At 38.3% G+C, this 26,158-nt stretch overlaps 1 protein-coding gene across 3 annotated transcripts in view; it reads right to left on the reverse strand.

Moving 5' to 3' along the window:
- The window catches only part of LOC124620164 (DNA topoisomerase 2-binding protein 1-like), a 289,518-nt gene that overhangs the window by 110,151 nt on the left and 153,209 nt on the right, over positions 1 to 26,158 (reverse strand). For all 3 annotated transcript variants that reach the window (XM_047146853.1, XM_047146844.1, XM_047146837.1), the window contains exons 11-13: positions 22,905 to 23,055; positions 15,945 to 16,100; positions 4,076 to 4,260 (exon numbers count right to left, since the gene is read on the reverse strand). In XM_047146853.1, the coding sequence (XP_047002809.1) occupies positions 4,076 to 4,260; positions 15,945 to 16,100; positions 22,905 to 23,055 (492 nt within the window). The remainder of the gene's footprint in view (positions 1 to 4,075; positions 4,261 to 15,944; positions 16,101 to 22,904; positions 23,056 to 26,158) is intronic.

Genomic DNA, 26,158 nt, shown 5'->3' on the forward strand with positions numbered 1-26,158 from the left:
AACAGTTTTGTCAAAAGTATTGTCTGCGTACTAATATTTGTTAATTTCATGATTTAAACGAATAATTTGGCCTAACCCTTGTAGTAGAAGAAACCGTTAAAGGGAACGAATTTTGCGATGTATTCAGTTAATTTAATGAGTTAAGTTTTAATTTCTGTAAATTAAACATCAAACAATGAGCTCAGTACCTATTATTGTGACGAAATATGAAGGCCCGATTTTCGGTCACGAAATAGTCAGTCCACGGCCGAGTTTCAGACAAGAAACCTGTGTTGGTTAGAACAACAACAACAACAACAACAACATTTCAACTTAACTGTGAAATAGGTGTTACCCAATTAGGCTGTGTTTTCAAACAATGACAGTGTCTGCACCACACGCACCTTTCTATTCTTCAAGAACTGTGAACTTTGTGGTTAGGTTTTTACTGCTCTTGGATATTCAACAGTAAACTATTGTAGCAGTATGTGGAGGTTTGCTGCAAACTGTTAATGAGGCCTATCAAAAGTTAAACAATAGTGCACTGGCCATATAACTGAGCATTATTAGGTGGTTGTGACCAGTGAAATTAAAGTACTGTGAAATGCAACTGTGCACCTGTCGGCTACATTATTTACAGTAGTCAGTTTTGAAATCCACATCTCATTTTTCAGCCAGTGTAGCAACGCAGTACATTGACACAGAGGACAATGAAGGAAGAAATAAATAAAGCAGGAGGAACTGCTGCAAAATGGGTTGTGTGTCATGAGGCTAAGCATATAAACAAATCAAAACTAATTGAACTACACCCGATATTGACAAAAACACCCTTGGAGATGGTTTCCTTGGATACAGCCGGACCTTATCTGCAAGGGAAAGGGAATGTACAATATGCTGTTGCGCTACACGATGTTTTCTCGAAGTCAAATTGTATGCTGTGCTGTCAGTGACTGCCAGCTCCATTATTAGGTCCCTAGGAAGGAAATATTGCAAGAGGAGAAAATATGTTGAGCACTGGTAGCACTGAAGAAAACGCTGAGAACAGAAAACAGTTGTATGGCAGCAAATTAGGACACACTGTAGAGTACTATCTGGGACAAGAAGTAATCTTTAGGACTCATCCAAAAGTGACAAAGTATTGGAAGCTGAATTGCAAATGGCAACTGTTGTACAATGGGCTGTTTGATATACAAAAATTAGTTAGTTATTTACGTGTTCCATTGATCAATAGCATAGAAAAACCGTTATGATGTGGAAAGGAAAAAAGTTTTTTTTGTTTATATTATAGGGTTATACCTATATACTTATATTATCTATCCCATTCCCTTAAATCATCTATGGTATAGAACGATTTGTCAAGGAGGTATAATTTCAACTCGTTTTTGAAACTATTACTGCTTTTTGTAAGACATTTTATTTCATCTGATAATTTATGAATAAGTTTTATAGATGCATATTTTACCCCTTTCTGTGCCAAAGATAGGTTAAGTAAAAGATAGTGTAGGTCTTTCTTTTTTCTGGTATTGTAATCATGAATGTCGCTGTTGATTTTAAACTGGTCCATGTTGTTGAGAAAAAAATTTCATTACTGAGTAAATGTACTGTGAAGCAGTTGTAAGAATTCCGAACCTTTTAAACAGAAGCCTACAAGATGTGCCACTATGAATCCCACACATTATTCTAACTACTTTCTTTTGAGCAGTGAATACCTTTTGCTAAGTGTTGAGTTGCCCAGGAATATTATTCCGTATGTCATCAGAGAGTGGAAGTATGCACAGTAAGTTAGCTTACTAATTTCTAGATCCTCAAAATTGGCAATTATTCTGATTGCAAAAGTTGCTGAACCTAGTCACTTTAGGAGATCCAAAATATGAATTTTCCAATTACGATTCTCAACTATATGTACACCCAAAAACTTAGTATGCTCTACCCTGGCTACTGACTTCTTTTGATGTCTTATGTTTATTAAAGGAATTATACTTTTTGCAGCAGAAAATTGGATGCACTGTGTTTTATCAAAGTTCAGAGCAAGCCCATTCGCAGAAAACCAATTAATCACTTTTCCAAAGACCTTATTAGTATAATTTTCTATCAGACTTTCTTTTACTGGATTAATAATTATGCTTTTATCATCAGCAAACAGTTTCAGTTCAGCAACTTGTTTCACATAAGAAGGGGGGGGGGGGGGGTCATTCACATATATCAAGAACACGAGGGGACCCATGATCGAACCTTGTGGAACACCTAATGTAATTTCACCCCAGTTAGATGAAGTAGCAAACTACTTTGAATCACTTGAAGCATATAGGGAGACTTTTTGCTTCCTGTTCTGTAGATATGACTTAAACCACTCTTATGCTGTTCCATTTATACCATAAAATTGTAATTTCTCTAACATAATGTCATGGTTCACACAATCAAATGCTTTGGATAAGTCACAGAATATTCCTACTCTTGACATTTTACTATTTAAAGACTATTATGTGGACAGTGAAATTGTATATTGCTTTCTCAGTGGAACAGCATTTCTGAAACCCGAACTGCGATTTACTAAGTATCCTATCACTGTTGAGATGGCTAACCACTCTTGAGTACATTACTTTCTCAAAGATTTTTGAAAATTCTGTAGGCAAGGATACTGGCCAGTAATTATTGACATCTGCGGTTTCCCCCTTTTTGTAGAGAGGCCTGACAACGGCATATTTTAACCTGTCTGGAAAAATACCCTGAGTCAGTGATGCATTACATATATGTATCAAAACATCAGCTGTAATTGCTCCACATTGTTTTAATAACTTGTTGGAGATGTCATCTACTCCAACAGAACCTTTATTTTTCAAACATTTAATAATTTTACTTACTTCAGAAGAGGTTGTTAGATGAAACTTAATCTAACTAAAATTTTTCAAAACTGACTCTTCCATGTACTGTCTGGCTTTTTCTTTTGAACTATTTTCACAAATTTTTTCTCCTACACTTAAGAAGTGATTGTTAAATACATTGGCTGCCTGTATACTGTTGGTTAAGATGATCTCATTCTCTTTAACAGTAATACTACCTACCCCAGTGGTTACTTTTCCTGTCTCCCTTCTAACAACATTCCATATTGATTTGATTTTATTGCTGGAGTTGTTAATTCCTTCTCTAACATACATATTTCTTGATTTCTTTACAACTTTTCTCAGTATGTTACAATAATTTTTATAGTGTAAAACTACTTCTAGATCTTTACTAGTTCTTGCTGTCTCATACAGTTTTCTTTTTCTTTCTGAAGACACTTTAATACCTGTAGTAATCCAAGGTTTCTTTGAAAAGTTTGTGGTGTTACATTTAGTAAGTTGCTTTGGAAAACAATGTTCAAAAAGGGATACAAATTTATCAAGAAATTGCTGCATTTATCATTAGCATTTGGCTCATTATATACATCTTCCCAGTTTACAAAGTGGGTGGGTGGGTGTGGGGTGCGCACAAGGCTTGTGATATAAAAGAAAAAGTGTCTTCTTTCTTCACAGGCCACAAAGGCTCTTTAGCAAAGAGGGGAAAAAAAGAAATCTGAAATATGAATTGTTGAAATATTCATCTTATTCACTACTCTAGTACCTTCTGATTTCCACATATTCTCTAAAGGTCCTTTTTAGTTGCCAAATTGTTTAGAAGGCACAAAGGGATATTTTGCAGAGTTCTTGGAAACTTTATTTGTGGATGGGCTCTACTAATTATAAAAATGTCCAAGTGCACTGACAATAAAGGAAAACCGCATTTTCTAAATTAAAAATGTGTAACTACCAGGCTTAGAAATTATCACCTTGCTCTTCTACTTGACTGATTCCTCTGTCCTTACCACTGGATTCCTTCTGTGAGCTAATACTGAAATGCTTAAAACAAGGGGTGGGGGGTGGGGGGGGGGGGGGGGGGGAATCTGAAACATGATGCACTGAAGCCTTCTTCATTGTATCTTGTGAGTTTCCTTAGTGGTCTGCTGAAGTATGCTTAGTTAGTCAGACAGAATTCAAAATGTAAAACCACTCTGTAGCAAGGAAAGAAAACAAAGTAAAAACAAAATTATTTCTCTGCAATGTGCAGACAAAACACTTACCACCCAAAGATGAGTTACAACAGCATTAGTTGTGTGATAAAGTCTTTCCCCTTCTAAAGGTACAATTCCATAATCGGGGATGCCTTTAAATCCACGATGGACAACACGTCCGCCTTTTTCCTTAATCACTTCTTCTAAGGCCTGTGTCTCCTCTTCAGTAAAGCCTGCAGTTGAAAATGTGAGACCTAGGGGGAGAAACAAACCAATCAAAAATATTATCAAGATAGAAAACTATATTTTACATAAACTAGCACAAATACTGCAAAGCCTTTTGAACATAGCAGAATACATGAACACAGATAAGGAATATACACTCCTGGAAATTGAAGTAAGAACACCGTGAATTCATTGTCCCAGGAAGGGGAAACTTTATTGACACATTCCTGGGGTCAGATACATCACATGATCACACTGACATCACATAGACACAGGCAACAGAGCATCCACAATGTCGGCACTAGTACAGTGTATATCCACCTTTCGCGGCAATGCAGGCTGCTATTCTCCCATGGAGACGATCGTAGAGATGCTGGATGTGGTCCTGTGGAACGGCTTGCCATGCCATTTCCACCTGGCGCCTCAGTTGGACCAGCGTTCGTGCTGGACGTGCAGACCGCGTGAGACGACGCTTCATCCAGTCATAAACATGCTCAATGGGGGACAGATCCGGAGATCTTGCTGGCCAGGGTAGTTGACTTACACCTTCTAGAGCACGTTGGGTGGCACGGGATACATGCAGACGTGCATTGTCCTGTTGGAACAGCAAGTTCCCTTGCCGGTCTAGGAATGGTAGAACGATGGGTTCGATGACGGTTTGGATGTACCGTGCACTATTCAGTGTCCCCTCGACGATCACCAGTGGTGTACGGCCAGTGTAGGAGATCGCTCCCCACACCATGATGCCGGGTGTTGGCCCTGTGTGCCTCGGTCGTTTGCAGTCCTGATTGTGGTGCTCACCTGCACGGCGCCAAACACGCATACGACCATCATTGGCACCAAGGCAGAAGCGACTCTCATCGCTGAAGACGACACGTCTCCATTCGTCCCTCCATTCACGCCTGTCGCGACACCACTGGAGGCGGGCTGCACGATGTTGGGGCGTGAGCGGAAGACGGCCTAACGGTGTGCGGGACCGTAGCCCAGCTTCATGGAGACGGTTGCGAATGGTCCTCGCCGATACCCCGGGAGCAACAGTGTCCCTAATTTGCTGGGAAGTGGCGGTGCGGTCCCCTACGGCACTGCGTAGGATCCTATGGTCTTGGCGTGCATCCGTGCGTCGCTGCGGTCCGGTCCCAGGTCGACGGGCACGTGCACCTTCCGCCGACCACTGGCGACAACATCGATGTACTGTGGAGACCTCACGCCCCACGTGTTGAGCAATTCGGCGGTACGTCCACCCGGCCTCCCGCATGCCCACTATACGCCCTCGCTCAAAGTCCGTCAACTGCACATACGGTTCACGTCCACGCTGTCGCGGCATGCTACCAGTGTTAAAGACTGCGATGGAGCTCCGTATGCCACGGCAAATTGGCTGACACTGACGGCGGCGTTGCACAAATGCTGCGCAGCTAGCGCCATTCGACGGCCAACACCGCGGTTCCTGGTGTGTCCGCTGTGCCGTGCGTGTGATCATTGCTTGTACAGCCCTCTCGCAGTGTCCGGAGCAAGTATGGTGGGTCTGACACACCGGTGTCAATGTGTTCTTTTTTCCATTTCCAGGAGTGTAGATGCTTGGATAAACTTGTGTGATGGCTAGTTCTACAAACTGAAGTGAACTTTAAATAAGATTATCTGTATTTTAATGGCACTTTCACTCAGTACAAGCATCTTTTTTCCCCTTTGTGCACTCTTAAGAAGAAAACAAATGTATGCAGACTGCCATGTACAAAATACAAGGGACTATCACTCTCCTCTTCTTCTTTGTCTTGAAAACACTTTCTTTACAGGTTTATTTTCATTCTTGGGAATAACAAGAGTCTGGTGCAAAAACCAATCTCTTGATTGCCACAATGTGTGTCTTTTCTCTTACTGCTTCATGCAACCATTTCAACACTTCAAGGTAGTAATGTTCGTTAGCTGTGGTACTCTGCCTGACGAATTCACTCTGGATGGTTACCTTGAGATAGAAAAAACATACCAAAAATTTCTCCACATGGGATCTCGCCTGCCTTGCTTTCTTTGGTCTTGGTGGTGATGAAATCTTCCAATGGCTGTATTGTTGTTAGGTTTCCAAGTCCTAGCCGTAACACCACAATTCATCGCTCATTATAACTTTTACATCGGAATCTGCAGCAGTTTCTGACTGTTTTCCAACTCCTGATTCATATGTGAAAAATTCACTCTCTGGTCTTCAGAGAGCACATGCAAAACAAATTTTGCTGTAACTCTCTTCATCTTCAGATCTTTAAACAACATAAATTCCAGGATATTCCAGTCATTTCAACCAATTCGATGATTCTTCTACAATGATCAAACATGATCAGAACATGGATTTTTTCACTTTTAAGCCATTCTGGAAGTCAAGGGATGTCCCAGACATGATTTGTCTTCAACTGACATTTGACCACTTTTAAAATGAGAAAACCACTCATCATAAAATTTTCTCTCATTCAAAGCTTCTTCCCCATAAATCATCCAAAGCTATATGTCTGTTTTCTTGTATTTGTATCTATTTCTCTGTCTTTCCATTCAAGATGGGGAAACACGAAGAATACATACAAAGAATGTGCGACATCTTTTCATAATTTACTAACAATGGTATTCATTCCAACAAAACGGTTATTCTGAGAGACACATATGTAATGCATTCAGGCCCAGACGAGTTACATCTATGGAGCAGAATAAAGATACAAAGACACACCATTTTGGCCTGTTTGCCGTGTTTTTGGGCCATGTCGTCAAGAATCTGAAGAGTCCTCGAAAGATACGGAGTTAAGTGTGTTTTTCAACCATCTGCAAAACTGAGAAACCTCTTGGGGGTAAGTTAAGGATGACCTCGGACTGAGGAAATGTGGTGTGTACAAGATTCCTTGTCAGTGTGGGGCAGCGTATATAGGCCAGACATGCCGCACAGTACAAGAACGCTGTGATGAACATCTGTGTCATACACGCCTCCGTCAACCGGATAAGTCTGCAATTGCGGAACATTGCCTGAATACAGGACATCCTGTGATTTGTGAAAAGATGGTAGTTTTATCCCCGGCATCATCTTTCTGGGACTGCGTCATTAAGAAAGAAATACATATATGTACAGCCGATAATCTCATCAACAAGGATACGAGATTTCAACTGAGCACAACCTGGAATCCTGCATTGTCTGCTATTAAATCACGATGCAAAAATCAAGATTCTTCGATAACAAGCCCACCATAGCACTGGTCTAGCACGGCTGTTGGCGAGTAACGTCTGGCCACACTGTTGACAAATGCAGCGTACAGCGCATGTGCGGGAGAGCCACTCTGCGGTTTTCGGCAGAGGGAGTCTGAATAGGACAAATCACTGCGCATTCTTCGCGTGCGTTCTAAAAACGGGGCATCAGTGTGCGGATACGGTCAGTCGTACCTAGCCACCAGCAAGGCTGAACCACCTGAAGATGTCTGACAGTTGCTCCGAGGAAATATTGTGGAATTTGCACAACGTGATCCAGTGGCAAACCCGTGAAGACTATTTACAACACAACTGCCGGGAAAGCTTAAGAGTCACAATGGTATTCATACTGAGATATCCGTTGTAACATGCAGTGTTAGGTGATGTCTGAAGAGTAACTGACGAACAACATGAATAGTGTTCAGCAGCATGTGTATTTCAGAAAGCACATCAAACATAATATGCCACTGTAAAAATGGATGGATGGAGTTTATTGTAACACATTGGTACCTTTTAGATGAAGGGAAATGGTGAATTTTTGTAGTGTGCGATGTTTCCTTTCTGAGCATTACAATACATTTGTGGAATTATGTCTGTTCTGTAAGTAAGTACATTAAAAAAACTTCAATCCTTAGCCCTAGTATGAAGGAAAATGCCACTGGTCAGACAAATAGCAGCTCATATGCATGTATTTTTTATCCTAGGTGAGACAACATGCACAACAATTACATACCGAAGATTTTAGTGGAACCCCCGAATGGAGAACAAATAAAACCCCATTTTGTTAACTTGTGATGTTGAGAAAACAGACAATACCAGCACTTTGATGCACAGAATCTATATCACTAAAATGCTATCCCATTTGCAGCATATAGACAACAAAAATTTTATTTTCAATATTGTGCATAGTTATTGACTGAATTTAAAATGCTGTTATAATCTACTCATTAAGGGGTATTATGTTACAAGTTTAAACAATAAGATAAGCATTACTGTTAGAAGCTGTGTGTGTCTTGAGGCAGCATAACTGACGGCACGCAAACACACGGACTTCATTCCTGCAGTATTTGAGAATGAGAGCACTTCACAATTTCCAATAACTCAATAACTTTGAAACACCATTTCAAATGTTTGTGAAACTTTTTCTCATTGACACCACCAAAAAATTATGAAAGGAAAAGAAGTTTATCACTTACTACATTTTTGCTGTTTATGAAGTCAAATTTCAGCATCAGTTAGGACATTTTAATTTGTAATTTTTGTTTTGATACTAACTATTTGCAACACACTTTGCACTTTATGTACCAGAAAAATTATATATCTGTACGACACACTTTCCAGGAGACATGACATCATACACTAAGATCTGTGAAAACTTAGGTTTTGCTTAAATGGAGTACAAATTGCCCCATTTAATTCATCCAGTGTTTCATAATGAGAGCAATTCCTGACTTACAACAAACTTTAAGCATAATTTTAAACCGTTCCTAAACTTCTTTTCACTTATATGCTTAAAAGGCAAATATTTAACTCACTGACTAATTTCTAAAATACCCAGATGTTTGAAGCCATTTTGTATATGAGAGTTCAGTTCTTTTAAAGAACTGGAGGTTTACTGGTAAACTATGACAGACTGTAAGTAGTACTTATACATTATGCTCCTTATATGTTTCCGGCATTTTGCAATTTGTATTCCACAAAGTTCTAGTTACAAGATATGACTTTCACTCAGCACATTTTGCATAAGCTTGTGAGGCATTTAATACTGAACTGTCATGGACCAATTAATTTTTACCTTATGTTATGAAAATGCTCCTACCAAATTATGATACAATGTGGATATTATAAAACCCTTTTCCACCTACTAATAGCATGCTTTATGTAATTTTTCAGAGGCTACCCAAATATTCAGAGGCTACCCAAAATCAGAGACAGGTAAAGGCTTATTGGGTGGCTTGATGACGACTTAGAAACTGTCATGTTCGCCTATGACAAGTATGCTGATAAAGGGCCCAAACACTCCCATATCAGATGCAGAAAAGGAGAATAATTGAACAGGTTTACAGCTGGTTCACAGCTAACTAGGCGAGAGGGACCTACCTACAGTTAGGATGGGGACAGACCAATACATTACATGTAGGTCCATACCATCCGTGATCTGATTGACCTGCCTTACCTTTTTTGCTGCCTCAATGTATCTCTCTCCTCTTTGATAGAAGTAACAGTTTCAACAGCTAGGAAAATGTCATCACTGTTACTTTTGTGTGTGTTTTCACAGTAATAAACAATTTTCCTCCTTAAGGTAAGTACTGGCCAGCAACTGTCTCTCCAATTTATTTGTTTCCTCAATTCAATTTTCCTTTTATACAGTTGAGTACAACAACAGTACATTATGTTTCACCCAGAGTCCTGACAGATATTGGACTCAATGTTTTTAAGAATTAAGAATCACTAATGGCCAAGTAATGGCAACGCATGAGGCACCCGAAGCCAACAAAACATTTGGTATAAGGGTAGAATGATCGTTTGGAGCTAAGTGCATCTACAAAAACAACAATTGTGCCAAATGTCAGGACCCTTCTCAGGAGGAAACTTCAAATAACTTCAGGTGCAGCTTACTAATATATCAAAACTATTTGTTGGACCAAATTGCAAACCTGCATCCTTACCTTTCACAGGCAATGCACTTACAGATTTAGCTATCAAGATGAGAATTAATTAGAACTACCATCTTCAATTTCAGCAGCATTTCTCACCTAATGTCCAAACTTTTCAGAACAGCTTATGCATACCTTCCCAGACTAGCATCAGCTTTCACAATGATGCAGACTGAAAGATTCATCCTGAAAACAACTAAGACCATGGCTAGAGGCTGATCCACATGCTAGAATTCGTCTGTCAAAACTTAACTGTACAGACACAAATCTGCTGTAGTTTTTGTTTCTTCACATGTTCCATCTGTTAGTCTGTTGTCTGCCTGTCATCTTTTGGCCCAGGCTACAATTATCAGCTTCACAGTAGATAACCCAACCCACAGCTATTGTAATATATTTGAAAAATGTCATCATGACAGAGAAGGTTGTTGTAACAAATATTTATTTCTAAACTGCTAGTTTTGATCAAATGAGTATCTTCAGACCACAAGTTACCAATAAATAAGCGTTAAGCAACTTTCCTTGGTGTCATCTACAAACCTGCTTTTAAATTGTCTGGAAACAAATATTAATTAGAACAGCTTTTTCCACAATGTTGTTCCTTCTATATCATGAAGTTTCACTGAAATGTCTATACAAAATATCAATCTGACGAACTATAACAGACTTTTTCCCACAAATTAATCATTCAAAAAATACAAGGTGGTCATCGTATTTGCACACGAAGCTTTGGTAGTTGAGATACAGCCATGTTTAATTTGTCGATTTTGGAAGGGTGGGAATGTGATGCAGTGGCTCTAGCTTGGTCAAATGGGGGCAGGGTAGAAACAAATGGGCAGCAGATTTCATCGTGCTGCCAACCATGGGAATGCATCCTGTGTACCTAGCTCTTTATGATCTACCACATTTAAATGGCATTTGGCAGAATCTAAATTTAGTTTAATCTGAACTGACTTTGCAAATGGACAAATTCCCAGCAATAGTATATGTTTCTATGGAAGACAAGTACGATCACACAGAACACTCAAAACATGGTAAAATGCATGAAACGTTGTTAAGCAACAGCACTAAAGCACCTATTACTCAACAGCACTGATGATTTTCAAGGCTGGCAACAAATGAAGTGGACTGTCAGCTGAAGTAGTAAAATTCCTGCCAATTCAACACTGATTGTGAGAGGATAATATATTGTTGTTTTTCAGTTTGCTTACTGCTCTACACACCCAACTTTCAGGAGACCAAATAAGGAAAGATTTCACGAATTGGAGCAGTAGGTTGTTCAGTATGTGCAAGGGAAACCCAATTTCTGCTTTCAGATTACTCGAGAAATTATTCTAATGAAGGTGCTGAAGATGGACAATTCTCCAACGGCATGCATCAGAACATTCAAAACAGACTAGTTAATGCATAATGAGGATGAGGGTGGGACTTCACTAATATACAGGACACTAACTTAGCAACCTGAAGTGGCATTAGATGAGGAAGAAATCGTGTATCAGTGTCATACGATCTACAGTATAACCCAGCTTTTAAGTTACCGGAATTAACGCTTTCTTGTCGTTTACGACATTTTTTTATCATTCCTGTCAAATTTCATAAGCCCACAATGTTAGTTTGCACCCGATTTTGCGTCAACATATTTATAATTTTCCTGCGATTTACGCATTACGAAAAAATTTTCATCAAGAAAAAAAATGATGCTTGCATGTTGGCTGTCCAGCAGTGTTTACAAATGTTACATGGTTAAGCTTCTTGATACCAGGGCACTCTACTCAGCAGATTTGAACCGGTAAACATGTAAAAGTTGGAACAATTCGTGCCGTAACGCAGCTGCCAAGCACTGCTTGGCGTGATGGCTGATGGGAGTAATTAGGTTCATTCGAATAAAGGTATAACGACCATTCACAATCATTTCCGAACTCTGTGGTGCAAATGCAGTTTCACGATTGTTGTTATCATTGTGACACCTTTGTCGAATCATTTAGCATGTTTCGGTGTTTGGCCTCTTTTATTGCTAGTTGACACGTCATTCACTTTGTATTGCTCAAATGTTTTTAATTTGAACACAATGCAGGTTACTTATTTCTTTCATGCTGAACGAAACATGTTTCTTGAATTTATTCTCATTGTCAAGTGCAGTATTGTCTATTATTTTTTGTGATGTTACACAAACAGAGAGTGTGTGTGTGTGTGTGTGTGTGTGTGTGTGTGTGTGAGGGGGGTTTCTACACAACTGAGGAGGGACAATACCTGATAACCTCAGAAAGACGACTACAGTGCACAAGAGGCAGAATAACACATATTCAAACACCACACAAAATACTTATGTACATATTTGCACTTACAAAGAAAAAAAAATTTCTCAAAACGCAACAGCTGCAGTATTTCTTTATTTAAACCTTACTTGAGTTACGTGTTTGCTTAGAATTGGTACTGTAGGACAAATGTTTGTGGGACATTCTTCTCCTGCAGTATTTGTAGGTGGGGGGTGGGGGAACCTTCAAAGAGGACTATAAAGACTCAAAATGTATGCAACTTGATCAAATACTAACAAGATGACAGCTTCACAAAGCCTTGTATTACCACCAGGAGAAGAGGTCCAGACTAAATTCAATGTCGCTGAGGTGTTCATCTAAATTATACAGGACCATTAAGGAAAGTTATTATGTCATAATTCAACAGCAATGAGCTCGAACACCATTGTTTGCAGATTGTACAATTAGTTTCTTCTTCAAAGAGCACTTGTCTTCTGTGTGTCCTTTTGTGTTGCAAAAGCTGCAGTTTTATGCTGGTTTTGCCATTTTTGTTTGGTTTTAATTTTTGTTCCAATTTGTCATTGTCAGCCACAGAACATTTTGGATCTTTCACAAAACGTTTATCCGGTTTAACAAACATCACGGCATTTGCACTTTCACCATCTTTCTGACTCCTTATATTGTGTTCCTGCAAGATTTTTCTTTTAGCGATTCTACATCTGGTAGATTGTCATGAGGTTCAATAGCACATCTAAAATTGTCGTAGCTCTCTGAAAGACCCTACAGCACCATTACTGACAACAGATACCTGTTTATGTTGACAATCATCGTTGTAACTTATCCACAGTATGCATCAAAGAGTGTATTTCTGGATGTCCTTTGGATGCGTAGATGGATTCGAGTTGTCAAGTTAACATACTTTTTTATTTCTGTACTTTTATGGCTACAAACTGACGTTTTCATCTAAGTGAAAAATGGTATTTTTGCCAATTGTGTAACCTGGGCCAATGACTTGTTGGGATGTTGTTTGACAATACAGGCACAATGCATAACTACTGTACAACTTTATTCATAACTCACTGTACGGACACTGATACAGAACTACTAATAACTGACTCGAAAATGTGCACTTGATGCCATCTAAAGACACCAAAGATATTACATGGCGGTAAAATTTATATTTCAATATACTTACCTTGCGCAGTCCTTGAATCTGCACAAATTCGTGGTACAAATACAAGATCAGTCTGTGCAGTTAATGACTGTGCAGATAAATGTTAACATCTGGATCAGCTTAAGCAATTTCTTCACAATATATTTTCTTCCAGGACAGCTAGCATAGAAATGTACAAAGAAGATTAACTGTGTACTTTAGAAAATAGCAGCTAAGTTTTGGCAGGTTAAGATCTACAGAATGGTCAGTTAATTGGGCTTGGGTAACTCATTCAGCATGAACACTGCTCACAAAAGCCCAGGGTTGGGTTTCGAATCCTGGTATCACACACAAATTTCACTTATTGGGAAGATTTAACACAGTGCACATTCTGTTAAAGAACAACAGACTCATTTTGGATACATTTTTGTTATTTGTTTTCCACACTGTATGCCCATGGCTGACAGGCAAGCTGTCTCCTGGCTCCAAGGCACATAAATATACACACTGTCAACATGACAGCATGCTCTAACTGCCCAGCACTGTCAGCTGTAGGATAACACTGAGAATCTGTTCACTTGTATATCTAAGCTGAAGGCATTCGAGATATAAATAGAAATAAGACAACTGTATGTTTGTTTATTCCATATCTTCAATGTTACAGCAAAAGATCAGTAGCTACATAACTTCACATAAACATGTCTACCAGTTACTTCAATGTTTTGAAAAATGACTCATTTCCTCTCTCTTAGGAAATAGGACGATTACAAACTGGAAAGGTCTATTGAGCTTTCCTAGTGTTTATTACATGGTATGAGGTTCCTTGTTTTCACAATTTGCCTAATTTAATTAATTTTAGCCACATTTGCCAGTTAATATATAGGATATAAGTCTTCTGCATCTGTGTGTCTGTGAGGAAGCTTTGTTCTATGTGTTGTTAAATTTTCACAGATGGAGATCGGTGACCAGTCCAGCAATTGCCTATATGGGCATCGAAAGCCACATAAAAACCACAACTCAAGCAAGCCAGTGAATAAGATCAATGGTCGTTAACCCTCTGTGTACATTTGATTTAAGTCAGTCTCTGAAAGTAGTACCCTAAGCTTTAAGTTAGACAAGCACACTACACAAGAGCTTTGTTGATTATTACACACATACCTCATTCATAGATGAATAACTCAAGTGGAAAAAAAAAATTCTTACATGGACGTCTGAAAGAACAGACACAGTTGACAATCCACAGCTGTACGAAATACTTCGAAATTGATTTTTCGCCTGTGAATTCCTTGTTATCAGCCGTATTAGGACAGACAAAGGACAACATACAAGGATGTCCATACAAGTATGTCCATCCAAGGATGTAGATGTGTGACATAAGGTGGTTTGGGTTGGTCCGAGGAGCATGTTCGAAGAGCAGAAGTGGTCAAGGTGATTGTTTGTGATAAGTACGAAATCTAGGTTTGAGTCCCAGGCTAGCACAAATTTTCATCTGGTACTACTGGGTACTAGATCTATACCTAATACAGCTGATATCAAGAAATGCACTGTCAATGAATTAATTTCAAAGAAAAAACAATTATGCGGACAGCAGAACAAGGCTAAGGCCTGAGTTTTTTGGAGGCAAAATGCTCCTTCTGTGTATATATTATAATACTTATGTAAAACCAATGTAACTTCTATAACAACAATCACTGATTTACAGACAATAGTCTCAAACATGAATCTAGTGTTTAAACACAGTGTAATTCACTCTGAAAATGTAGAGGAACATGACAAGGGCATTATAAGTAATATTTAATAAATAAAGAATTTAAGGAAACAAACAGTTTACTTTTTCTTTACTACATTAATCAATAAGTGAGAGACCATAGTAAGCTTCATTTAGCATTCTGGATTAGTTCATTTCAGATAATGAACTATCACGAAATTTCCTACTTCAGAAATAATCATAATGTATGATGGCTATTCTGAAGGTGTCTTAATCAAGGCTATTATTATAGCTCCCAGTGATCTGTCTATTTTTACAACCTGTTTCTATGACATCCAGATACTAGAAAACTACTGTTACAAATGTCCACCAAAGGTATTACATAGGTTTCAAGTCTAACAGGTACTGTCCAACAGTTTTAAATGATCACTGAAACAAATTCTGTCTTAACATTAGATCCAATATCTTCTCTACTTTGGAGTTATTTGAAATGTCTCATGCTAACCACATTTCTGTAATTGGGGTAAGTATATTGGGCAAGGTCTTCCACTGCTAACATCTGAATTCAGCAAGTGAACACTTTTCAAATGCAAGACATGCAGAAAAAGCAGCTTAATGACTGTGTTGCAATGTTGATTTTGTTATTCATTGGTTCTTTGTTTCTTATTCCAGTAAACTACTGAAGATATATAACTACTAAAAAGAACTGTTTCCATTATATGATGATTTATACCTTTGAAAATAGCTGGGCAGCCTGATGACTGACTTGTATTTTCTGACAACAGGGACTGGCTGGACTCATTTGGTTTAAGCACTTCAGCGACATCATTTTGCTTCACTTCTGGAATGTACTTGGAACCTGATGCTTTTCCATAATTCTCCAGGGGCTCTGTTGGACAAAATAAACACATAGTATCTCAGAGTAACTATGTAGTAAAGTGGACTAAAGCACAACTATTAAATGCCATGGGGAGAGGGAGGGGGAGAGAGAGATAGAGAGAGAGAGAGAGAGAGAGAGAGAGAGAGAGAGAGAGAGAGAGAGAAAGTATGTACTATGGTTCATTGAGATATTAAAGAAACAGTAAGGATGCAAGTACCTTATATTTTATATAGGCGATCCATGCAGCCCTCTAAGGCCTAATAAATTTAAGAGCTTCCATAGGGTTTCACTGACCTAAATGAGTCCATTACTCACCACAATTAGTAGCCAAAGACACATCAATGTCAGATGGTCTTATTTTCAGAAGGAAATGTTTTATAACAAGTGATGCTGATAAATTATTTTGCAACAATAATAATAATAGTTTAGACAAATGATCTGGCTACATTTGACGTTTCCTACTGAACGAAACTGTTGGTTGTCCCGATATCAGACACTAACTAAATTTAACATATCATGCAACAAGATAAGTACTAAATTTCATATGGCACTACACTTAAGGCCAGTACTAGGCAATTTATACTCTCAGATTAAAGACATTTTATATTAAAACAAAAAAATTTCAGAATTGTGATAAAGTCTGTTTAAAATCACTATTTTTATGCTATGACATTTAGAGCTGCCATTTTTCAGCAACTTGACACATTACCAATTAAAATTTTCTATGAGTGTGTTTATTTGTCATCTTGTAAAATTTAAACTTTCACGACTGAAATTGTCACAATTAATAAAATATTCTGGACTATTATGCCTTGGTGGAAGGGATTTCACTTTAAAACCTCACATTTCGCCCTCATCTGAGGAGGACATATTCTAGAGTTGGGGTGGGGGGTGGGGGGGGGGAGACACACGACATTCAACAAAGCTATGATCCCTGTTGAAAATGGTCCTTGCAGATGGGGACGAAACGTCGGGTTTTAAAGTGAAATCCCTTCAACCAAGGCGTGATAGCCCAGAATATTTTATTAATTATTTGTCATCTGATCCTAAGTGAAATTGAAATTCTTTACTGAGCAATCATTTTTCCCTAATTTTCTTCCCATTTCATTCAAGCATAAATCAAGCTACAGTACTGGAAGCATGAACATTTATTCCTCCATTCTTTGCCAACTATAACACAATTTGGTCTACATAGCAAACTCATTGAGTGTCTAATCTATAAACTTCGTAATTACTAATTCTCTCTGCAGTCACAGTCTGGATTAAGCAACTTCTTCCATCTGTGGAGAGCATCTCTGCACTGGCCATACCCCATTCTGATACTATTCAGGGCAGTCCAGGTCTTTCATGGTATTGGGATCCGCTTGGAAGTCTAATACCTGTAAAGATGTTATGGAGGCACACACCTGTTACTGTTCCCCACCAACATTTCCATTCATCAAGAGATTTAAAATCCTTGGCATCCACATCAGCAGCATCACACTTGGTCCTGTGGCATGATTTTAAAGACTTCAGAGCTCCACACTATACTACTCATCACACTGTCAATGACTGCAAGATTTGAGCTTATCATGGTTTCCTGCTGGAAACTCCAGATGCTGTGCACTGGATTGAAGGATTGGATATCCAGTTATTAAGCACAAAAATTACTAAGTTTCTCATCCGTAGATTTGTATATGTATATCTTATCACTGATATGGACGTACCAGCCATATGCTACGTAATAAATAATTAATACTCTGTGACTACTACTATATATACAATCATTCATGAGATGAAATTTTACATTGTCTACAAAAAAACAAAACTGATTCACCATATCTCACAACATGCATAGCTTGACTTGGTTGTCACACAAACCAATAAAAATGTTTATACTTCCACAAGTATTCCTTCAATTGTGAGTGGCAACAACAAACATTTGTCTGCGAGTATTAAAAGTAGTATATCATTTTTTCTGTTACAATCAAATCAGACAAACACTTAAGTCAAGAATACATAGCACATTGGACCAAAGAAACCAAGACAGAATAACAAGTATTAGAGCTTGATCTTTGTCTTTCAAAATCTAGATACTTTAAGGTAAAAAAACATGTCCTTGATCATGCAGATTAAAATTAAAATTTAGTGTGTCACTTTTACATTGATTCAAACCTTAACACCAATTTAACAATAAAAGTTTAATTAACTGATTTTCTGCATGTGCCTGGCATAACATAACAATATTAAATATGCTAACACTTAGTGTATTCTCCAACATTATATTTATTTGGCCAAGAACTGGCTTATGTGTAGATACATTTAACAAATGATGAAAAGTAAAGCTAAATAGAAAATTTTTATCCAACATTTAGGTAACAAACTTAACACGGAAGGATTTAGTTTGCTCATTTAATATTAAGATGATATTCGGCATCATGTGTATGTTTCCAGTATGGTAATCTTTCTTCTTTTCTTAACTGAATGTAAAACTTCACATTCTACATCATTAGTGGTTTTCTATTATAGATGACAAGCAAAGGTTGAATATTTCTTTTTTAATATTCAGTTTCAATCATGTTCAAACAACCTGACTTCCACAGTTCTGCCTGAGTGATCAATATATTCTTTTCAACAGTGCTTGCTTGTAATTTTATGCACATCACTCATTGCCAAAGATTGCAGTTTGTCTTTATGTTCTAATAATATTGACAGGCTGCTGATATTATAAAACGAAGTTCTGTAGTTGCAAACCAAACTTGATGGTGTGGTTATCTGATATTTTGCAAACATATACAATGATACACCAGATTTTTAACTACCTACTAATTACTCCCCCCCCCCCCCCCCCCCCCCCCGCATGAACCGTTGGTGGCGGAGGCTTGCGTGCCTCAGCGATACAGATAGCCGTACCATAGGTACAACCACAACGGAGTGGTATCTGTTGAGAGGCCAGACAAACGTGTGGTTCCTGAAGAGGGGCAGCAGCCTTTTCAGTAGTTGCAGGGGCAACAGTCTGGATGATTGACTGATCTGGCCTTGTAACACTAACCAAAATGGCCTTGTTGTTCTGGTACTGCGAACGGCTGAAAGCAAGGGGAAACTACAGCCGTAATTTTTCCAGAGGGCATGCAGCTTTACTGTATGATTAAATGATGATGGCGTCCTCTTGGGTAAAATATTCTGGAGGTAAAATAGTCCCCCATTCGGATCTCCGGGCGGGGACTACTCAAGAGGACGTCGTTATCAGGAGAATGAAAACAGGCGTTCTACGGATCGGAGCACAGAATGTCAGATCCCTTAATCGGGCAGGTAGGTTAGAAAATTTAAAAAGGGAAATAGATAGGTTAAAGTTAGATATAGTGGGAATTAGTGACGTTCGGTGGCAGGAGGAACAAGACTTTTGGTCAGGTGAATACAGGGTTATAAATACAAAAGCAAATAGGGGTATTGCTGGTGTAGGTTTAATAATGAATAAAAAAATAGGAGTGCGGGTAAGCTACTACAAACAGCATAGTGAACGCATTATTGTGGCCAAGTTGGACGCGAAGCCCACGCCCACTACAGTAGTACAAGTTTATATGCCAACTAGCTCTGCAGATGATTAAGAAATAGATGAAATGTATGATGAGATAAAAGAAATTATTCAGGTAGTGAAGGGAGACGAAAATTTAATAGTCATGGGTGACTGGAATTCATCAGTAAGAAAAGGGAGAGAAGGAAACAGTAGGTGAATATGGATTGGGGCTGAGAAATGAAAGAGGAAGCCGTCTGGTAGAATTTTGCGCAGAGCATAACTTAATCATAGCTAACACTTGGTTCAAGAATCATGAAAGAAGGTTGTACACATGGAAGAACCCTGGAGATACTAAAAGGTATCAGATAGATTATATAATGGTAAGACAGAGATTTAGGAACCAGGTTTTAAATTTTAATACATTTCCAGGGGCAGATGTGGACTCTGACCACAATCTATTGGTTATGAACTGTAGATTAAAACTGAAGACACTGCAAAAACGTGGGAATTTAAGGAGATGGGACCTCGATAAACTGAAAGAAACAGAGGTTGTGCAGAGTTTCAGGGAGAGCATAAGGGAACAATTGACAGGAATGGGGGAAAGAAATACAGTAGAAGAAGAATGGGTAGCTTTGAGGGATGAAATAGCGAAGCCAGCAGAGGATCAAATAGGTAAGAAGACGAGGGCTAGTAGAAACCCTTGGGTAACAGAAGAAATATTGAATTTAATTGATGAAAGGAGAAAATATAAAAATGCAGTAAATGAAGCAGGCAAAAAGGTATACAAACGTATCAAAAATGAGATCGACAGGAAGTGCAAAATCGCTAAGCAGGGATGGCTAGAGGACAAATGTAAGGATGTAGAGGCTTATCTCACTAGGGGTAAGATAGATACAGCCTACAGGAAAATTCAAGAGACCTTCTGAGAAAAGAGAACCACTTGCATGAATATCAAGAGCTCAGATGGAAACCCAGTTCTAACCAAAGAAGGGAAAGCAGAAAGGTGGAAGGAGTATATAGAGGGTCTATACAAGGGCGACGTACTGGAGGAAAATATTATGGAAATGGAAGAGGATGTAGATGAAGATGAAATGGAAGATATGATAGTGCGTAAAGAGTTTGACAGAGCACTGAAAGACCTAAGCCGAAACAAGGCCCCTGGAGTAGACAACGTTCCATTAGAACCACTGACAGCCTTTGGAGAGCCAGTCCTGACAAAACTCTACCATCTGGTGAGCAAGATGTACGAGACAGGCGAAATACCCTCAGACTTCAAGAAGAATATAATAATTCCAATCCCAAAGAAAACAGGTGTTGACAGATGTGAAAATTACCGAACTATCAATTTAATAAGTCACAGCTGCAAAATACTAACGCGAATTCTTTACAGACGAATGGAAAAACTGGTAGAAGCGGACCTCGGGGAAGATCAGTTTGGATTCCGTAGAAATATTGGAACACGTGAGGCAATACTGACCCTACGACTTATCTTAGAAGAAAGATTAAAGAAAGGCAAACCTACGTTTCTAGCATTTGTAGACTTAGAGAAAGCTTTTGACAATGTTGATTGGAATACTCTCTTCCAAATTCTGAAGGTGGCAGGGGTAAAACACAGGGAGCGAAAGGCTATTTACAATTTGTACGGAAACCAGATGGCAGTTATGAGTTGAGGGGCATGAAAGGGAAGCAGCGGTTGGGAAGGGAGTGAGACAGGGTTGTAGCCTCTCCCCGATGTTATTCAATCTGTATATTGAGCAAGCTGTAAAGGAAACAAAAGAAAAATTTGGAGTAGGTATTAAAATCCATGGAGAAGAAATAAAAACTTTGAGGTTCGCCGATGACATTGTAATTCTGTCAGAGACAGCAAAGGACTTGGAAGAGCAGTTGAACGGAATGGACAATGTCTTGAAAGGAGGGTATAAGATCAACATCAACAAAAGCAAAATGAGAATAATGGAATGTAGTCGAATTAAGTCGGGTGATGCTGAGGGAATTAGATTAGGAAATGAGACACTTACAGTAGAAAAGGCGTTTTGCTATTTGGGGACAAAAATAACTGACGATGGTCGAAGTAGAGAGGATATAAAATGTAAACTGGCAATGGCAAGGAAAGCGTTTCTGAAGAAGAAAAATTTGTTAACATCGAGTATAGTTTTAAATGCCAGGAAGTCCTTTCTGAAAGTATTTGTGTGGAGTGTAGCCATGTATGGAAGTGAAACGTGGACGATAAATAGTTTAGACAAGAAGAGAATAGAAGCTTTCGAAATGTGGTTTTACAGAAGAATGCTGAAGATTAGATGGGTAGATCACATAACTAATGAGGAGGTATTGAATAGAATTGGGGAGAAGAGGAGCTTGTGGCACAACTTGACTAGAAGAAGGAATCGGTTGGTAGGACATGTTCTGAGGCATCAAGGGATCACCAATTTAGTATTGGAGGGCAGCGTGGAGGGTAAAAATCGTAGAGGGAGACCAAGAGATGAATACACTAAGCAGATTCAGAAGGATGTAGGTTGCAGTAAGTACTGGGAGATGATGAAGCTTGCACAGGATAGAGTAGCATGGAGAGCTGCATCAAACCAGTCTCAGGACTGAAGACCACAACAACAACAACTAATTACTGTTGGCCAGCATACAGACATTATATGTATTTAATTTTTGGAGCATAGTATCAAGCAGAGCACAGCTATAGCCATTACTATAAGCCATACACTTGATAGCCTGCAGTTCTGTTTGAAAGGCAGATTCAGATAACTTAACACACATTAGGTGATGCACCACTGAATGAAAATCTGCACGTTAATGGGTGTGGGTGCTGTGGTACAAACATATGACACAAAATCCTAGCTCAGTATTATGTGATTAAGCCTAATCCTCCCCCCCTGTAGAATAAGTTTTAGTTACATAAGTATTAGATTGTAATTGTAAATTTAGCTTCACTTTTAACCAGTTGTTAAATTATGAACTTAAAAAAGCTTTGATTCCTATTTTTAGTAAATGTTACTATCCCTCAGCAACTGAAATTTAATACTTCCCTATGTAAGCACTCTGCATGTCATAATTTTTGTATCTTTGTGTTTTCTGTACAAATAATGTATGTGCAAGCCACATATCATTTTATTTGTGTGTGCGACACTCAGTTGTCAGCTGATGACAGACTAGGAAGCTGAAATCTGGTTCATGACCAAATAAATATATTTTTTCAAAGCACTAGCATATGTTTCCTATTTAATACTACTAATAAAAGTTTCTTGTGGCACCGCCAGCCAACAGTGAAAATAAAAATTTCGATGAAGGCAGCATTACTGTAAACTGACCAGACTGACTGGCATTTAGATACTGATGGACTATTGTAACATCAGCCTGTTCTTCCGCTTCAGCATCTTTTTTCTCTACAAGCTTGTCAGAGGCAATCTGCAGCGGAATTGGAGAGCTGACATCACTTGGTCTTCTGAGAAGATGAGCACCCTGAAAGTTAGAATTCATACATTTAATACGCAATCTGTTTTATTTAGTTTCAAATGGTTATTGCTTGCCATTTCTGTTTACAATTTATACATTTGTGATATATATATATATATATATATATATATATATATATATATATATATATATATATATATATATATATATATAGAGAGAGAGAGAGAGAGAGAGAGAGAGAGAGAGAGTTTTGCATGCTACTGTCAACAGTCCAGGCGTAATAACGATTTGAAACACTAGTATAGACAAATTTAGCTCTGTTTAAAGAAAAAGTTTTTTTTTTTTTTTTTTTTTTTTTTTTTTTTTTTTTTTTTTTTTTTTTTTTTTGTGTTAGGGGCACCGTACCATTTTTTCTATCCTCGCTGTCACTGTACATCAAACTTCACAAAGTATCAGTACCAAGTTATCATGTAAGTTAATTTTCACATAATACACTCTGCAATAAATACCACACTACATATGCATGGAACTGAAAGGGAGAAAAGGTGGTTAGGTAGGATACGTGTAAAAAGTGAAAAGACTGGTCAGTGTGTGAAAGGGACAGAAAGGAGAGTAAAAGTATTTAATGAAAAGTGATTTTAATAACATCCAAATTGGAAGACCCAAAGACAACATAAGTTTAAATTGTCTAGGATTTGTCCAACAGTATTCAGGAAACAAACAACAAGTTATCTCACTACAGGAAATCGCACAGAAAATTGGTCTTGGAATATCCTTTGAAGAAACAGTAATTATGTTAACTGACCCACCACTCATTAACAAAATTGCCGTACGAAACCAAGAAACGAAAACTGCAGATAAATTTAAATATCTTTTAGAAATCATAACATATAACCTCAATGAAATGAGCATTTTGGCATCACTGGCCGGGAGGCCCCTTGCGGGGGCAGGTCCAGCCACCTTGGTGCAGGTCTTATTACATTCGACACCACATTGGGTGACCTGCACACCGGATGGGGATGAAATGATGATGAAGACAACACGACACCCAGTCCCTGAGCGGAGAAAATCTCCGATCCAGCCGGGAATTGAACCCGGGCCCGTAGGACAGCAATCCGTCGCACTGACCACTCAGCTATCGAGATGGACATATAACCTCAATGAAAAGCCAACATGGCATAACAGAACAAACAAACTGACTAGAGAGCACAATATATCACCAAGAACACCTACAACAAAAAGAGCCTGTCAAGACAAACAAAATTCAAACACTAGAAAACAATCACTCAATCATAAATAACATAACACAAGTGAAACCATCTTCAAAACAACTAACACTGCACAAATAGACAAAATACTCAAAATAGAGAGAAGAATTATCAGAATGTGCATCAACAAATCATATCAGAAAGATGGACACTGGAGAGTAGCTACAAATGAAACAGTGTACAAGGAAATAGAACCGATATGAGTACAATCAGGAAGAAACGCATTAAACGCATTTCATTTTTGGACATCTAATCAGAACACCAGAGAACAGGATCATCAGAAGAATAATAGAAAAATTGTGGAATAGTAAGTACAACATTAAGTTGATTACAGAAATCAAGGAAGATATGGATGAGCTACAGATTACATTGGAAGACCTATGAAAACTGACAAAATCAGGAAACTCACCGACACACAAACCAGACTGCAATAGGAAGGGTGATTTCCGATGAAGAAAGAAAGATAAGATCTGAGAGAATTAAGAAGTACTGGGATGACAGGAAACTGAAAAATTCTTTGTATAAAGTTGACTAGAGTGATCCAATGAAAGTCACAAAACGTAAATAATAATAATAATAATAATAATAAATAAAGCTCATTTCATAAGAGGGGCAACCTTGTTATATTTTGCTAATGTGTCAACCGCTGCAAATCTAGTACATGTGACCCAAAATTGGTCAAATTCTCTCAACTGCCACCAACATATATACTGTAATATTTGATGCTCTAGAGGATGGTCAGAAATGGACAAAGCGAACAGGACACCAGCCAAGTGCCAAGGTTGACCACGTTTTTCTGTGGCAGAAATGCATGTTAGCATTATTTACACGCATATTAACTGCTGCACAACAATCAGTTTTGTAACAAAAGAGAAGTGTCAAGAGTGATCAGCAACCACAGAAAATTAGAGGCAATCAAATAATGTTAGCGTAACTTAACGGCGAATAGTGACTTTTTATTAAGCACCAAGTTGCTGCAAAATATGGTTTTTGCGTGTCTTCAGTATTGGTACATTGCATTGTATTTTCTTACGTTACATTGTAATTGCCAGCATGGTTACTCCAAAAGCGACCAACAGAACTAACACAATGGTTCTACATGGAGTTATATTAAACTGTTTAGGGCCATGAAACATCTGCTGTGTGATTGACATTCATAAGTAAGGAATGTGTAGCTAGTCCAGGCATCCTTTATGCCTATGGGTGTGTGTTTTTCTGGTTGAAGTATGTTTCCCTTAGCTTCACAATAGGTGTAATACATGCAATGAAGGATCAGTATCTCTGAAACTAAACCAATGATGTCCTAATGTTCGACATACACGAATGATGTTCTTAATTGTGTGCGTACCTATAAAGTTCGGCCAAAAGTCACATCACATATCCTGTCATCAGACTGTGATAAGTGAAGGTTCTCGTTCACTGTGAAACACATAAATAGTGTTAATATTGTAATTGTATTTTATGTCACATAATTATGATTTGTGTGGACAAAATAAGACACTGTTTGATTATATATAGAAAAGAAATGCAAGCTATGTGTTATCTTGAACCTTGTGTAAAGATGAGAGTGTTCAAGTTAAGTAAAATGAGTGACAGACTCTCCCGCGAGTGATACTAGCAAAACAACCTGGACGGCAAGGATAGTGTACAAAAGAGTGAACTGTGATTTTTACACTTAATTTAGCTGGGCAGACAGTATTATGTATCCGTATAAATGTCCCAATAAGACACTCAAAATCTAGAAGAATTTCACAAACTGCCCGACAAATACGTATGCACAAGGTCACACTGAAGGCACAACAAACTGCCACTGCAACTGCACTCCAAATACGTGGCAATACTGTCTGCACCATGCCCAACTGCCATTAAAGAATGCTGTG

Source organism: Schistocerca americana, chromosome 1 (assembly GCF_021461395.2).
Source record: "Schistocerca americana isolate TAMUIC-IGC-003095 chromosome 1, iqSchAmer2.1, whole genome shotgun sequence".
NCBI lineage: Eukaryota > Metazoa > Arthropoda > Insecta > Orthoptera > Acrididae > Schistocerca > Schistocerca americana.